The following is a 16,348-nucleotide window of genomic DNA, read 5'->3' as shown; positions in this document are numbered from 1 at the left end:
AGGCCCGGTGCTCACGCACACCCTCCCCTCCTTCCCTGGTCTCTGGCTCCAGGCCATACCTTGGCCCCGGCTGTCCGTCAGCCTTGTGGTCTGTCGGCACCAGGCCTGCTTGCTGAGTCCTCACTTCTCTCGAGTGAGGTGACAGACTAAAAATGCTTTTCCTCCCTCGCTCAGCACACGAGCCCCCGTCCTGCCTTTCCTCTGAGACTGGAACCGCTTCATGTGGCTTTTCTGCCACAAGTGGCCTCCCCTTCCCCTCCACACGTGGGCTTCCTCCCCGAGTGACAGTCTGGGTTCCCCAGCTCAGTGTGAAGACTGTTTCCAGGAGATCCCAGCTCTCTCACCCCTTTCTGGAACATGAGCGAGCTCTAGGGCACTGCCGAGCGGGCCCGTCCCAGCTGCCGGGTGCAGAGACGGCGCGCTCCTGACCTGGAGCAGGGGCGCGTCTCCCCCACCCGGCACGCGCTCGAGGACCACTTCTGCCGTGCTGGCCGGAGCTCCGTGGGTCACATCAGGACAGGCTGCCCTTTGCTTTTCCTGACAGTACCGGCATTAATGTCTTCCTTCTTATAATGGTAGGTTTTAAAAAAAGCAACCATTCGAAAAGAACAGGAGCCTGATTTTGAAGAGAAAAGGTTTACAGTGACCATTGGCGAAGACGAACGGGAGTTTGACAAGGAGAATGAAGTTTTCCGAGATTGGAATTACCGGATCACCAGAGATGTCCGAGACACAGTGTAAGGACCAGTTCTGCGTCTTCCTTTCCTTTCGATAGAGTATGCGCTGCTGCCAGCTGTGTGAGCCCCGGGCTCTGGAGAGCGGCAACACATTGGTTCCCTCAGGCATCGGGGGCCCATGTGTGTCCCTGTCCTGGACTGAGAATGGCATCCCCAAGATCCTTTCGGACTCTTTGTATCAACTTTACTTGGTTTTTTGCTCTGGGAAGGAGGTGTGTCAGCCCAGGCAGGGCTCCCTGCGCGCTCTATGAGCTCCGAGAACTTCTGCACCCGTTCGTGGAGCCCTGTCGGTCTGCCTCTGCCCACCCTCCTCCCAGCACCCGTGAGATTGTCACCAGAGTCCAGGAACTGGGCAGGTGTGACCCTTTTCATTTTCTCCTCCCCAATGTTCCACTGCTGGGCTCAGAGACTCCTTCCCAAGGCGCACATGGTTGAAAACCCCGAGTCGGAATTTTAGGAATCGTGTAGCGTTAGGTAAAGCGCTCATCCGCCCGCGTTCCAGTTCCTGGGGGAAGGCCGGCTGTATCAGAGCCGCAGGGTGGGCCCAGCTCCCAGGCACGGTGTGGCATCCGGCTTCAGCCTCCTTGTCAGGCTTGTAGTGACGTGCATTCCCGTGTGCTGCTGGCAAGGGCCGGTTGCCGGGGTCTGGCTGGGCCGGCGGTGGTGGAGGCGGTGCAGAGGGGAGGGGCTCCTACGCCACTCGTGCTTCGGGACCCCGCCGCCCTGCCCTGCACCCACCAGGCTGTCTCAGGGCCCTCCTGTCACATATGCAGAAAGAAAGGGGAGGAAGCTCTTCCGTCCTGCCTGTCATGGTCAGTGGGTAGAGGTTGAAAGATGGAGCTCAGACCTCTGTGTTCCTAATTCTGGGTATGGAGGCACCTTGATCCCGGACAGGAACACAGGAGTCGGGAGCGGTCTGCCAGGGCACGCGGCCCACGTCCTGTCCTAAGCCCTCACGTTCTCCTTGTGTCGAAGGCAGGTGAGGATCTTGCCCTGCAGGGAGTGGGGGGAGGGGAGAGCCCTGGGAGCTCACGCGTGTGTACAGGGCACGGGACGAGCACGGAGCAGAGGGTGCACCCTCGGTGTGGTCATCTGGGCACTGGAAGAAGAGCTCTAGAACCTCAAGGTTCACCCCGACCCTGTTTCCCAGCCCTGGCTGGGGCGAGGGGCTTCACCATGTGCCTGCTGGGGAGCAGTGGTGGCAGATCTGGTTCTGTAGCCGCGCTCGGCCCCACCCTGGGCTGGGGACGGTCCCCGCTGCAGGGCCTTCAGCCTCTACAGCCTCTGAAGAGGGGCCTTCAAGCCCAGTGCTCACCGGTGTTGGCCATCTGGACATCAGTGCCTTAGCATGAACTGGGGGCTTCTGTGACACGCGTGTGCTGGGCCCTGACCAGACCTTGTCAGTGAGGACCTCTGGGAACGGTTCTGGTGTGGGTCAGGTGGGAAGCCACCTCTGCTGTGTCAGCTGGGGTCCACTAAGCAGAGGAGATGCCCCCCACCGGGTATTTTAATGGAACGACCGGCCGTCCAGGAAGCCTGGACGCAGCGTCCCCACCCCTGCAGGGAGGGAGGGGAGAGGCTGGAGGAGGCACTAGGACTCCGGTCACTGAGGAGGGGACGCTGGCCAGCCACACTGACGTCTCTGGGGTGGGCGAGGAGGCTGGGCTGCAGGAGTGGTGCGGGCAGTGGGCAGGGTGAGGACGCAGAGGGCCCTTCTCCACCGCGGCCTCCCCAGCCCCCGTGGCACGTGCCGGGCTCTCACGGAGCAGAACAGAAGGCACTTGACAGCGAGCGCGTGGGGCGGCGGGGACACCAGGCAGGTGATTCACGGCAGTTCAAGGACATCCATGGAGAACTCAAAAAGCCCAGCATGACCGGCTCTCCTTTTCTGGGCGCCCGTGGCTGAGGTGCTCCTCAGCCAGCAGCACAACAGCCCCGTGACCAAGGTCCCTACGCGTGCCAGGCAGGGAAGGTGGGAACAGGGCCGAGGGCTGAGCTCGGGGGTGGCCACGGGACCAGCAGCGCACCGGGGCGGGGGTTGTCAGAAACGCCCATGTCAGAGTGCCTGGGCCTGGGGGTGTCCCGCCGGCTCCTGCCAAGCCTTGCGGCTGATTCTGCCGCCCTCCCCCGAGCTCCCAGGCCATGGACGCCCATTCCCGGGGCCTGGGATGCCCGGCCCGCCGCTGGCTATGTGCGTGGAGAGTTGAGTTGCGGTCACCTGGGGGCGCCGGTGGCCTCAGTGCGGGCGGCTCCGGCCCCGCGGGGGTGCGCACCGGGAGGAAGCTCTGAGGCAGTGGAAAGGGCAGGAAACGGGTGTTTTCTTCACGCTGGTATCGGAATGAATGTGCCTAGCAGGGTCGTTTGGTAAAAATAGCACTTTCCTAGACAGACCCCGAGTGGTGACGGGACGAGTTTCTTCCCACCGCTGCGGCGCTGGGTTCTGACGCCAGCCAGCCTGCAGGACCTCGCACAGCCGACGGAAGGCCTGTCCCCTCCGCCCGGGAGCCCCTGTCTTCATCTCAGCATCGGGGGGTCAGGCCCCACGGCGGGCATGGAGGCTGTTTCAGAAAGGAGCCAGGGAGGCCAGAGGAGCGTCTCTGCCCTGCAGCTGGGCCAGCGGGGAGCAGGGGTGCGGTGCCGGGCCCACCAGAGGCGGGGGCTGGCACACGGGCCCAGGGTTCCGCCGCGAGGAAACGGGTCCTTGGCAGGAGCTGGTGGCCGCAGAACCGCTCAGCAGTCAGGGGCCTGGGCTGGAGCCCTTCCCAGGATGCGTCCTCCGAGCCGCTATCGCCCGCGGACCGGAGCCCTGATGGCCTGCCCCTCCGGCACCGAGCAGTCCCACAGGACCGGGGCCACGTGCACGCTGCTGACCCTGCTTTCCGAACACGAATCGGCCAGAACAGCCCTCCTTAGAGAGCACGCGCACCCTCACGTCCGCTCGGGGATGTACTCGCTAGGACCTCAGCCGGCTGCGATGGGGCTGTCACCGCGGGGCCTGCGTCCCGGCCTTGGCCGCGCCCAACTCTCATCTTCAATCTGACCTGGGTCACGTGCGGCTTAGGCGCTTTGGAAGACGTCTGGCTGCTTGCAACGAAAGAGCTTCGTCACCCGCAGAGCCAGCCTTGGGGGCGTCTGCTGGGTCCCAGGGAGCCGGGGGAGAGGCCTCCCAGAAAGCAGCCTACTCGCTGGAGGCCATCAAGCAGAGGCCTTGAGGGCTACCCCGAGTGGCAGGTCTCTGGGTTGCAGGTGCCTCAGTTTCCCCCGCCACCTTACTCAAAGGGGAGAGTTGGCCTGGAGCCAAGAAATCCCTGGCAGAACGTCCATCTGTTGCTGGGTTTACATTTCCTCATTCCTCCATTGGGGTCCCAGGCACCCCAGAGCAGGTCCTCTGGGTCTGTGGGTAGTAAGGTGGTGGTCTCCTCACCCTCCCAGTGGTTAGCAGTGGTCCCTTCCCCATCGATGACAAGTCTGCCTCGTCCCTGTGGGAGGCTCTTTTATCCTCCCTGCTGGGGTCTGTCTCTGGGCTTCCTGTCTCATTCCCGTGGGCCATTCCTTTCCTCCCCAGAAAGGCCTCCTAACATAGTGTCCCAGAGGGCGCGTGTTTCTTGGCTAATCTCCCTGGCCTGTCTCGCAGCGCACCCGGGTCAGCTCGTCTAGCTCACGCAGCGGCTCGCTGCTATGTGTACTGGGAGGGCCCTGCGTCTGGGAATTAACCGACAGGTAGCTCACTTCTGGGCAGTGTCTAGTCGTCCCGCCGAACGCAGGGAACATCGTCTCATTTATTCACACGTGTTTTTGTGTCTTTCCAGTGTTTTCTGTGTGCATTTGTTTTAATTTTAGGTAGTTAACATACAGTGCAATATTGATTTCTGGAGGAAAAATCAGTGATTTGTCCCTTCCATACAACACCCAGCACTCACCCTAACAGACGCCCTCCTCAGTGCCCGTTCCCCGCCCACCCCAGCCTCCCCAAACCACCCTCTGTCTTCCTCAGCTTGTTCCCTGTTAAGAGTCTCTCATGGTTTGTGTCCCTCTCCAATGTCATCTTACATTATTTAGCCCTGCCTTCCCTTTGATCCTCTGTCTCGTTTCTTAAATTCCCCATGCAAGTGAAATCATCCACATGAGTGAGGTCGTATGACAATTGTCTTTCTCCGACTTACTTCACTTAGCATAATAGCCTCTAGTTCCGTTCTCATCATTGCAAATGGCAAGATTTTGTTTCGCAACGGCTGAGTAACATTCCTTTGTGTGTATACCCCACATCTTCTGTATCCGTTCGTCTGCCAATGGACACCTGGGCTATTCCCATAGTTTGGTTGTTGTCGATAAAGCTGCTGTAAACATTAGGGTGCACGTGTCCCCTGGAATCTGTATCTCTGTATCCTTTGGGTGAATAGCGGTTAGTGCAGGTGCCGGGTCATTGGGGAGCTCTAGTGTCAACATCGTGAGGACCCTCCACGCTGTATCCCAGAGCGGCTGCCCCAGCTCGCACTCCCACCAACAGTGCAAGATGCCGGTGGTGTTTTGGTACGGATTGCATGGACCGTGTAGGTATTGTATTTATTTGTTTATTTTTAAGATTTTATTTATTTGAGAGAGAGAGAAAGAGTGAGAGAGCGCACAAGCGGGGTGCCGAGAGAGGGAGAAGCAGGCTCCCCGCTGAGCAGGGAGCCTGATGCATCCCTGGACCTCAGGATCATGACCTGAGCCAAAGGCAGACGCTTCAGCGACTGGGCGACCTGGGCTCTCCGTATGTGTACATATTTTAACTGTGTTTGCTCTTCCAATCCGTGAGCATGGGGCATTTTTCCATTTATGTGCTCTCGAGAGTGTTGTGAAGTTTTCCTGAAACACGTTCAGCTCGTTTCCGGTTACCATGCTTTGTCCCGCGGTACCGTCCGTCTCGCTGACTGTCGTAAACACAGACTGCTCTGCTCGGTCTCCCGGGCGGTGATGATCTGGTCTCGGTCTGCCTCACTGGGCTCCTCTGGCTGCTTGCGTTGGCTTTACTGTGTCTCAGTTTCCGGGTGTGGATCCTTCTCCTTCTTGCCGGGTCTGCCGCCTCCTGGTTGCGGCGGCCGGGCCCCTGTCCCGCCGGTGGGTGCTCAGGAAGGCCGTGGCCTGGCCTTAGAGAAGTGCCCGTCTGTTCCCGTTGAGTGAGAGGTTGCTTGAGTCCACGGTGGACACGTGTGTGCAGCCATGCCCGGGAAGCGCCACCGCCGCTTCCTTTCGGGACTGCCACTGGGGCTGGGCCCTCTCGTCCCAGACGCTGCCGCCAGCCGTCGTTGCCGTCCTGTGGTTTTTCTCTCTCAGCCTGTCGCGATGTGTGGTATGGGCAGGAATTTCCTCGTGTTCACTCAGCCTCGCACTCCTGGAATAAATGCCCTGAGTCACGGCCCGTTCCCTTTACGTGGTGTCGGATTCCGTTCGCCGACATTTTATGTCGTGTTCTGGCGTTCATATTCCCAAGTGGTGAGGTTTGTTTTCTGGGCTGTTTTCAGACTCGAGCCTTACGCGGACCCATATTACGACTACGACATCGAGCGCTTCTGGCGCGGCGGGCACTACGAGAACTTCCGGGTGCAGTACACGGAGACGGAGCCGTACCATAACTACCGGGTGAGTGGGCCGCGCGGCTCCTCGGCGAGCCCTCCGCGCTGCGTGGGACTTCGGACGGGCCTGGTCGTGCTGGCCCAGTGGACCAGCTTCAAGCCCAGATTAACTCTGGAGAAGCAGTTCAGATCCAGAGATTAAATGGGAGGTGGTCTGCAGACAGACTTCCTTTAGTTTGTGTTCCTGCTGTGGTGTGAAATTTTAAATTTTGGAAATTAGGTTTGTGGATAGGGTTATTCATGTTAATATAAGCCGGCATGGGGGTGTGTTCCATGCTCCCGAACAAATTCCTCCTTCAGGCTCCTTAATAGTACCGTTTGTAACTGTGCTGTCCTCCTCCGTTGGCGTAACCTGGGCCTCTCCCCAGCTGTGCCATGGTGGTCTCCTGGAGGACCATTCTGTGTTGGTATTTTTCGATGGATGACGTTTCAGTCTTTGAGTCCCTCATGTTTTCAGAGTGATGGGACAGCTGCTGCTTAGCAGAGGTCAGGAGGGAGCAGTAGGCTGGTCTTTGTGATGGAGTTTTGAGGACAAAGGGTGGTGACTTCCTGGGAATCCACAGATGGTGGGACCGTGGTCGACCATCCTGTGCTGCTGTCCCTGGTAGCGTGTCCGTGGGGCCAGGCTGCCGGGGTACAGTGTGCATGCCAGGCAGGGCAGCCTGAAAGGTCGGTAAGTCCTGTTAGAGTCCCTTTCCGCCTCCTCTCTCCCTTACCATGTCCATGATTCGGGCCAGGAAAAGGGCAGACACGTGCTTCATTTCCTCCCACAGCCTCCTGGAGCCTGAAACCCATCTTCCTGCTGTGATTCGGGCATTATCGTTTTAACTTTGACTATTAGCGCAAGTGGATGGATGAGTGCAGACTGCTAGTTCAGAAAGGCGTTGAAGGGTTGTGCTTAGGAAAGCAAGGGCCAGGGCCCCACTTTGGGGCACCCCCTCTGTACCAGACTCCCCTGAGAAGAATGCTTCCGGCCGAGCCCACCGGAGGCCTTGCTGGGTCATGTCCAGCCCTCGCTGGAAGGGCTGAGGCAGGAGGCAGGTAGTGTTGAGCCGCCAGCTTGGGGCCCAAGCTGGAATCCAGCTCCCCGCGTAACTCTGTGTTTTAAGGAGAAACGGGAACGGAGTGAGCACTTGAGGTCGATCCCCTCGGCCTCAGTGCCAGGCACCACCCAGCACGTGCATTTGGCTTTAGGACCGGGAGCGTGAGCGGGAGCGCGAGAACCGACAGCGGGAGCGAGAGCGGGAGCGGGAGCGGGACCGAGAGCGGGAGCGCCGGCAGCGGGAGCGAGAGCGGGAGCGCGAGCGGGAACGGGACAAGGAGCGGCAGCGGAGGAAGGAGGAGTGGGAGAGAGAGCGGGCCAAGCGGGACGAGAAGGACCGGCAGCACAGAGACCGTGACCGCGAGAAGGAACGCGAGAAGGAGAAGGAGAAGCCGAAGCCCCGTTCCCCGCAGCCGCCAAGGTAGGCCATCTGCCCCCTGGGCTCTGGGTTCATGGCCCCGGGCCCGGAGAGGAGGGGGCTCGCCAGCTGCTCACGGGTCCTATCTGCTGGCTGTAGCCCTGCGCCCACAATCGTTGCTAAGAAATGCTGGTGTGTTTTGAGGGGCGGGTGCCGCCCCCTCCCGGAACGGGTGTGTTACGGTGGGAGCGCACGCCAGGTGCTCCTTCTCGTTGCCCTAAATCGGGAAAGTTGTGAATTCCCAGTGCCCCTGCTCTGGCAGCAAGGGTAGGAGGTTGCTGGCCACCGTGTGGGCTCTCGTGTCCGCCGGTGGAGGGCAGGCTCCGGGCAGCCCTTCTCTGGGTGCTCGCCTCGGTGCTCTGCGCCAGGAGAGCTGCCAGGGTGACCGCAGGGTGGGCGCCGACGGCACGCAGCACAGCAGCGGCCCGAGAGGCTGGGCAAGTTCTGGGCCTTCATACAGCCCTTGTTTAAAATACACACGGGGGCACCAGGGTGTCCGTTGTCGTCGGCTGGTGATTGCGGCTCAGGTCGTGGTCTCGCAGTCTTGGAATCAAGCGCCACGTTGGGCTCTGTGTTCAGTGTCTGCTTCAGAGTCTGCTTGAGGTTTTTCTCTCTCCCTCTGCCCCTCCCACTACTTGCTCCCTCTTTCTTTCTTTTTCTCTTTAAAATAAATATATCTTTGAAAAATAAATAAAATACGTGCGTATGTATATTTGAGTACTAGAGCGGGTCAGGTGATCCTCAGAAGATCATGGAACTGGAGAAGTTTTGTCTGTGTTGCGGCCTCATGAGAGGACGTGTGCACGCCCCGCGGCACGTCTCTTGGACGCGGGCAAGGTCAGCGGCGTGTAGGACACTCGGCACGGAGGCGCTGCGCTCATTCCCCCCAGACGCCGTCCGCCCCAGCAGCAGCCCACTTCCTGTCCGTAGGTTTGCTGCTGCTGCTCACTGCACACAGACGGGATCACACGTGAGGGCTTCTGTGATTGGCTCCTTTCACTTGGCAAGACGCTTTCCAAGGTTCACGTACCCTTACTCTGCTCCCTTTTGTGGCTGGCTGCTACTCTGTGGTGTGGATGTGTGCGCACGGCCGTGTGTTTGCCGCTTGGCCGCGGACGGACACTTAATTGTTCCTGCCTTTCGGCTGTCGTGAACGTGAGCGTTCGCGTGCAAGTGTGCGTGTGGGGATTGTTCTCGCTTCCCTTGGGTATACAGCTCGGAGTGGAGCTGCTGGATCATATGATCACTGTGTTTAACCTTCTGAGGAATCTCTAGAGTCTTCCTAGATAGCCACACCAGTTGACATTCCCACCGGGAACGCGTGAGGGTTCCAGGTTCCTCCAGATGATTCATTATCGTCGCCTTCGTTGTGGTGGTGGTGGCTGTCCTGCGGGTGTGACCTGGTAGCTCACTGTGGCTTCATTTTCATTTTCCTGAGCCTCTTTCCATGTGCTTCTTGGTGTATGTTCTTTAGAGAAACGTCTATTCAGATCCTTTTCCCCACTTCCTTATTTTATTATTTGCTCACTGTCTTTATTTCTGAGTTGGATGTGTTCTGGGCACAAACCCCTTGTCCAGCACCCTCTTGCGCGTGTGCGCCGCTCACCGTACTTTGCATTCTAAGTTTTGCCTTCTTGATGATGTGCATTTTTTCTTTTCTTTTCTTTTCTTTTTTTTTTTTGAAGGAAAGCCTCTTTTTTTACATTTTTTCCAACTTTATTAGGCGCAGTTAACATGTGTTGACATGTGACATTGCACAAACTTAAAATACACGGTGTGATGCGTGGCCCTGCCTCCGTGCTGCAGAACGGCCTCCGTTGTCCGTCAGCACCGGCACCGCTGCCGTGCGTGGGGAGAACACGTCAGATCTACCCTCGTGGCAGCTTTCACGTGCACAAGACAGAATCCCTCGCTGCAGCCCCTGTGCTGCAGGAGATCCCCAGACTCACTCCTCTTCTGACTGGAAGTGGGAGCAGCTCCCCATGTCCGGCAGCCCAGCCCATGGCACCCGTCCTTCTGCTGTCGGTCTCCGTGAGCTCGGCTCTGTTAGGCTCCTCACAGAAGGGGCGCCTGGGTGTCTCCGTCATTCAGCACCTGCCCACGGATCGGGTTGCGATCCCAGCGTCTTGGGATCAAGCATTGGGCTCCCTGATCGACAGGAAGCCTGCTTCTCCCTCTCCCATTCCCCTGCTTTCTCCCCTCTCCTATTCTCTCTCTCTCTCTGTGAAATAAATAAATAAGTACTCTTTAAGAAAAAAAAAAAAGGATTCCACGTGTAAGTGAGCAGCACAGTGAGAACAGAGAGGCTTTCTTTGTCTGACTTACTCAGCCCACTTCTCGGTCGCCATCGGAGTCCTCACCAAGGGCGGGACAGCCTCATTTCCATGGCTGAGCCGTACCCCTCATGCGGTCCGTCCACATTTCCTTGATCCGTGTGTCCAGCCGCGGGCTCCTGTTGAGAAGATTGCTGAGGTGAGCGGGCGAGTGCAGACGTCTCTTTCTGTTCTCGTTTCCTTTGGACGTTTAGCTAGAAGTGGTGGTTCGGTCATGCCGGCTCTCCTTTCCGTCACCCTCACTGACATGGTGACCAGCTCTGCTTTGGGTTTCGGCCGCTGGAAGAGGTGGGGCGTGACACCTCATTGTGGGTTTGACCTGCGCGTCCCTGGTAATTAGAGGTGTTGAGCATGTTTTCACGGACCTGTTAGCCATCTGATGTCCTCTTTTACAGAATGTCTGGTCAGGAAATTGCCCATTTTAAGTCAGATTTCTTTTGGCTGTTGAGTTGTACGAATTTCTTGCATAGTTTGTGTGTTAATCCCTTATCTGGTAGATGGTTTGTACATATTTTTTCTCATTCTTGTAGGTTGTCTTTTCATTTTATTATTTTTCCTGTGCAAAAGCTTTTTAGTTGAGTGTGGTCCTGCTTATTTTTTAATTTATTTTCCATCTTCAGATATATACTTTTTATTTAAGTTCCATTAATTAACGCATATTGTATTACTAGTTTCGGGGGAGGGGGCAGTGATCACACTTACTTATGTTTTATCCTGTTTCCTGTGCTGCAGATGTCCTGATCAGACAGACATTACTGAGAGGCGTATCAAGGAGCTTTGGTTCCTGTGTTTTCTTCTAGGAACTTCATGGTTTTGGGTCGTCTCACCATTTTGAGTCTTTAATCCACCTGGAGTTATTTGTGGCACAGTGTGAGATGGGGGTCCAGTTTCATTCTGCCTGTGGCTGTCCAGTGTCCCCAACACCATTCGTTAAAGGGACCGCCCTTACCCGTTGCATGTTCTTGCCTTCTGTGTCGTGATGGGCTGTGTACGTGTGGGTTTCTTTCTGGGCTTTCATTTCTGTTCCATTGCCCTGTGTCTGTTCTTGTTTTTTAGTTTTTGGGGTTTTGTACATAACCTCTACACCCAGCATGGGGCTTGAACTCACGACTCTGAGACCAAGAGTCCTGCACTCTGTGGGCTGAGCCCGCTAGGCGCCCTGATCTGTGACAGTTTTTATGCGATACCGTGCAGTTGGGATGACTCAGACTTAGTGATGCAGTCTGAGATCGGGAAGCCTGACGCCTCCAGCTTTGTTCTTGCTCTGGCTCTTTGGCTCTTTGGGGTCTTTGTGGTTCCATATAAATTGTACGACTGTTGCTTCTGTTTCTAAAGAAAAGTATCATTGGAATTTTGATAGGGATTGCATTGGATCTGTAGATGGCTTTGGGTACTAGGGAACATTTTTATAGTATCCTTTCTCCCAGTCCATGAACATGGGATATATGTCCCTTTATCTCTGTGGTCTTCAGTTTCTTCCGTTAATGTCTTGTAATTTTCAGTATCTATCTCTTTTACCCCCTTGGCTCAATTTATTTCTGTGTACTTTTTTTTTTAAGATTTTTATGTATTTTTCAGATTTTTATGCCAAGAGCATGAGTAGGGAGGGGAGGGGCAGAGGGAGAGGGAGAAGCAGACTTCCACTGAGCAGAGAGCCTGATGCAGGGCTTGATCTCAGGACCCTGGGGATCAGGACCTGAGTGGAAGGCAGACGCTTAACCATCTCAGCCACTCAGGCACCCCCAGTGTATTTTTTTTTTTTTAAGATTTTATTTGTTGGGGCGCCTGGGTGGCTCAGCAAGTTAAAACCTCTGCCTTCAACTCAGATCATGATCCCAGAGTCCTGGGATCGAGCCCCACATCAGGCTCTCTGCTCTGTGGGGAGCCTGCTTACCCCCTGTCTCTGCCAGCCTCTCTGCCTACTTGTGATCTCTGTCAAATAAATAAATAAAATCTTAAAAAAAAAAAAGATTTTATTTGTCATAGCACTGGCAGGCAGAGGCAGAGGGAGAAGCAGCCTCCCTGCCGAGCAAGGAGCCTAATGTGGGACTCGATCCCAGGATGCTGGGATCATGACCCAAGCTGAAGGCAGCCGCTTAAGGGACTGAGCGGCCCAGGTGTCCCCCAGTGTACTTTTATGAGGTTGTTAATGAGATTGTTTCCTTTGTTGTTTTTTTTCAGGTTGTTAGTGTATAAGAATGCAACAGATTTTTTTTTTTTTTTTTTGTAACGTTGACTTTGTATCCTTTGTTTCCTTTGTACTGAATTCATTTATTAGTTACAGTTTTTTGGTGGATGAAGCCAGGCTCCTGTTCTCTCTGCTCAGACCAGCCCCTTTCTTGTGCAGCTGTGTTTCTGGCAGGAAGCCGCAGGGTGCTTAGTCTTTGTGAGCACCGGTTTTCACTCTTCTCTTCCTCCGGATCGCGATAAATTGTCCTCAGTAATTTGCTGTATTTTCTCATACTTTCCTAACATTGGGCAAAATCATGTTTTTAAAGAACATTCAGCGTGATCTCATATTCTGGATGCACTGAGACCGCTCCATCTTCCAACAGCTTTATGACCCTCGGGCTGTGGCGGCCGCTCTTTGCGCTGTCCTGAAGGTGTGACCGTGTGCGAATGACGGCGCTTGATCTCGCCTTCCTGGCGTTGGGCCGTTGAAGCCCCGTTTTGATAGAAGCCCTTTTCCCCAAGATGCGCAGGACAAGTCCCGTGAGGGCTCCACAGTGGGGCTGTGTCCGCTCTGGGAGCGCTGCTGGAGCCGGAGGCCCGGCTTCCTCTGCTCACACCACCGACTTTGCTGGTCATGCGGCCTGTGCCCCGGCCGTCCCCTGCCCCTGCCGTCCCTCCGTGTCTCCAGGACGTGGCTCACATCTTGCTGCTCGGAGGGGCCTCCCTGCCTGCTCCCTCTCCGCTAGATAGTTCGTCATGGCTTTTAGCACTCCCTGATGTCACGTTACTGTTGACGGATGTGTTATCACCTGTTGCCTTCTTCAGCGCAGTCCCCTGCAGGCCGCCACGGCATCGGCCCCCCGTCACGGCCCAGCCCAGAGCTGGAGCCCGCAGACACGTGATGGTGCTATAAGTAAGTTTTGGGTTTGGTAGTAGCCCCCCCTTTTACTTCATCTGTCATAGCAAACATCGTAGGACTGATGAAATTGCAGATGGAGTTCTGCTCTCCAGACGCCTAAAAGCTGTTTTCATGTGTATCCAGATGCCTGGTCTGGAAAGGAGAGACACAGGGAAGATGGGCAGAGGATGTCGAGGCTGTCACTCTGCCCCGTCACTCTGTGGCGTCTTGGATGGCTTTCGAGCGCGTTTCCTCCTATGTACTGTGGACCGTCGCCCCCACCCCCTCACATGTCCTGCTTGTGTCCAAGAAGCCAGGTAGCTCCGTGTCTGTGTGTCCATCTCAGGGACATTTTTATACACCTGAGTGTACTTTTAGCACCTCTTCGAGGGAGGACAGCTGCACAAGGCTGTGTCCGTCTCTGCCTGTTGCTAACTCGTGGGACAGATGCCCTCTAGCCCTCGTGTTCTCAGTGCTGCCTGGCCCCCTCCAGGGGGTGTCCATGTGAATCCAAAAAGACTGCTCAGAGGGCACTAGCATGTACTGGCTTAGCCCCCAAGCACCAGATCCCTGTGAAGACCAGCCTCGAGCCCTACATTTGCACAGCCTCGGGCCTTCGGGTGAAGGGCAGGGTCAGTGGGAGCACCGCTGAGCCGGCGGGGCGGGTTCAGGAGGCAGCACTACGTGGATTCTTCCTAAAATGAGATGCAGCTTTCTCACCAAACCAGGCAGACCTGCTCTCCCCTGGTGTCTGCTTCCTTTTGCTAGGCTCACATCCCCCTCCTTTTCCTTCCCTAGACCCTCACTCATGCTCCTGTGGGCAGAGGCAGGTGCGCCCTGTTCCTTGGTCTGGATTCAGCCTCTCATTGCTGCTGGGGAGTCTTGAACCCCGTCTTTGATCACCCTGGCTGGAACCCCGCCAGCCCTGTGCCAGCACGAAGGGCTAGGGTTTCCCCAGAGCAGAATTTCCAGCACGGCCCTCCTGTTTCCTTTCCCTTTGAGCACCGGAGCTGGCGTGACCGCTTTCGGAGGCGGCTGAATTTCCCTGCGTAGTGTGTTTGTGTCGGCTCCTTTTCTAGATCAGTTTACCTAGCTACCTAGGACAGGGTGGGAATTTTACATCCACAGCTGGATGGAAAGCACTTTTCTCGCCTCAAGTAGGAGACAGTCATGACTGCATTCAGAGCGGAGTGGGAAGCTTTCGCCTTTGCTGGTGCTCGAGGACTCTGCAGGGGGTCGGACCGGCCCCAGGACTGCTCTTTGCGGAGTCCAGTGGGCACACATGGCAGTTGGCAAGGATAGACTCGGTGCGGTCTGTCCGCGGCCAGCGAGAGCTCTCGCAACCCAGATGCCCGTGGCCCGGCAGTGGGGCACAGCCTCAGCCCCGGGGGGTGAGGCGTGGCGAGGACCATGTGCCGGCAGACTGCCTGGCTCCCTGGGCCTTAGCCCCCCAGCACCCCGCCCCCCACTGCTGTCCGCCGTCTCGCCTGCCCTTCTCCCGCCTGCCCTGCCCGAGCCAGGCTGTTCCCACGGGGCTGCTTGGCAAGTGTTTTCTGTGGAACATCTCCCTCCAGGGGTTCTGACGAGCTATCCTCTAGATAGCCAAGGCTCGGGGCCGCGGTCTCTCGCCCCCTTTAGGGTTCCTGTCTGGAATTAGGCCTTGAGCAGAGCCTTGTAAGCAGTTCTGTGGAATGCATCTATGTAAATAGAGGGAAATCCCTTTCGTGAAACCTTCTGATCTTTACAGCCGAGCCAGAGGGCGTGCCGCCCCGGGCGGAGCTGGGTGGTAATTAGGGTGCTCTTTGGCATACGCAAATTAATTTCATTCTAGATAAAGGTAGTAATTGGGATCTTCCTGGAGGGATTGCCGGGACTGCTTAAAGATGTCCGCTCATGTTCAGAGGCACGTGTGAGGTTTGGTGCCCGTTGGGGCCAAGAGGGCAGGCTCCTCACTTCCTGGGAGCTCTCCTCCGTCCTCTCGAGGGAGCCTTGTTCCTGCCCGCCGCCTCCGCCGAGGGCTTCTCGTCTCAGGGTGCCAGGGGCCTGCATCCAGTGTGAGGCCCCCAGGGGCCCAGGGTGGGTTGGCGGTGGGCAGGCGTTCACACCCGTCTCCACGGGGCTCCCAGAGCCCCTCCCAGAGGCCCCCACTGCTCCGGACTCCCCTCGGAGGCCAGAAGCACCAAAGCAAGGGAGGTTGGTTGTAGCCACGTGGGCTGCGCCGAAACCGCTGCCCTGTGTGTCACGTCTGAGGCCGCACGGCCATCTGCCGCCCTAGAGAGAAGGTGACCCTCGCTCCGGTCTGCTGTATTTTTTGCAAAAACTACACATCAGGTTTCCCCTCTGCATTGGGTGACTCTCCCGGTTGTCTGAGCGCCGCTCTCCCCTCCAGCTGCCCGTCACCCTCGCCGCAGCATCGTGGCTCCTCAGCCCCCCTCACGCAACGCTGCGGCTTGTCGGCATCGGGAACCTGAACGTGGCAAGTTGTGCTCGCTCACGCGGCCCTAGACCAGCGTGCTGGTGTCCCGCCGTTTGCTGCCCCTGTGTGTGTCCGACAACCACACCCAGACGGCTCTCGGGAGCCCCGCGGGGTGTGCGTGGCCCCACGGAAGCGGGTAGGCCTTGTCCCGAGGCCGTGGGCCGGCAGGTCGCCCCAGCCTCCCACTCGGCTCCCCGCTGCGTGGCGTCTCATGCTTCCTGATGAGCCGGGCGCTGGAGATTGCTCCGAGCTGCTCTCGGGCCTGGCGTCAGACGGTCAGTTATCTTTGGTTGGGGCAAAGGCACTCGTCTGGAGATGCAGTGAGCCTTAGCTCACTGTCCTGACCTCTCGTCCGTCCTGGGCACGGCTGAACTGCTTGCCTCCGAGAAGGTCGTTGTGCCCGGGGCGTAAGCCACTGAATGCTCCGGAAGTTGCCCGACTGCCGAAGACGAAAAGGCAGACGGTCGCGTTCCCCCGTGTATTCGCGTCTGAGGCCGCACATGTGCTGTCAGCAGGAGTTGGAGAAATGCCCGCGGACACGGATGCAGCCGTGAGGCAGAAGGACGGGCCGCTGAGCCGCCTCAAGCGTGACCCGCCCCCAGGGGGAGCTTTGGGGGGGCAGGAGCCGTGAGGAGCCTCGGGCAACGTCATGGGCCT

The 16,348-nt window shown here is 57.3% G+C and overlaps 1 protein-coding gene across 2 annotated transcripts in view; it reads left to right on the top strand.

Moving 5' to 3' along the window:
- The window catches only part of ZC3H18 (zinc finger CCCH-type containing 18), a 60,032-nt gene that overhangs the window by 29,718 nt on the left and 13,966 nt on the right, over positions 1-16,348 (top strand). For both annotated transcript variants that reach the window (XM_047710077.1, XM_047710078.1), the window contains 3 exons: positions 580-737; positions 6,242-6,359; positions 7,547-7,815. In XM_047710077.1, the coding sequence (XP_047566033.1) occupies positions 580-737; positions 6,242-6,359; positions 7,547-7,815 (545 nt within the window). The remainder of the gene's footprint in view (positions 1-579; positions 738-6,241; positions 6,360-7,546; positions 7,816-16,348) is intronic.

Source organism: Lutra lutra, chromosome 17, assembly GCF_902655055.1.
Source record: "Lutra lutra chromosome 17, mLutLut1.2, whole genome shotgun sequence".
Lineage (NCBI taxonomy): Eukaryota > Metazoa > Chordata > Mammalia > Carnivora > Mustelidae > Lutra > Lutra lutra.
Note: the sequence above shows the minus strand (reverse complement) of the source record. Positions and strands in the feature narration are given on the sequence as shown.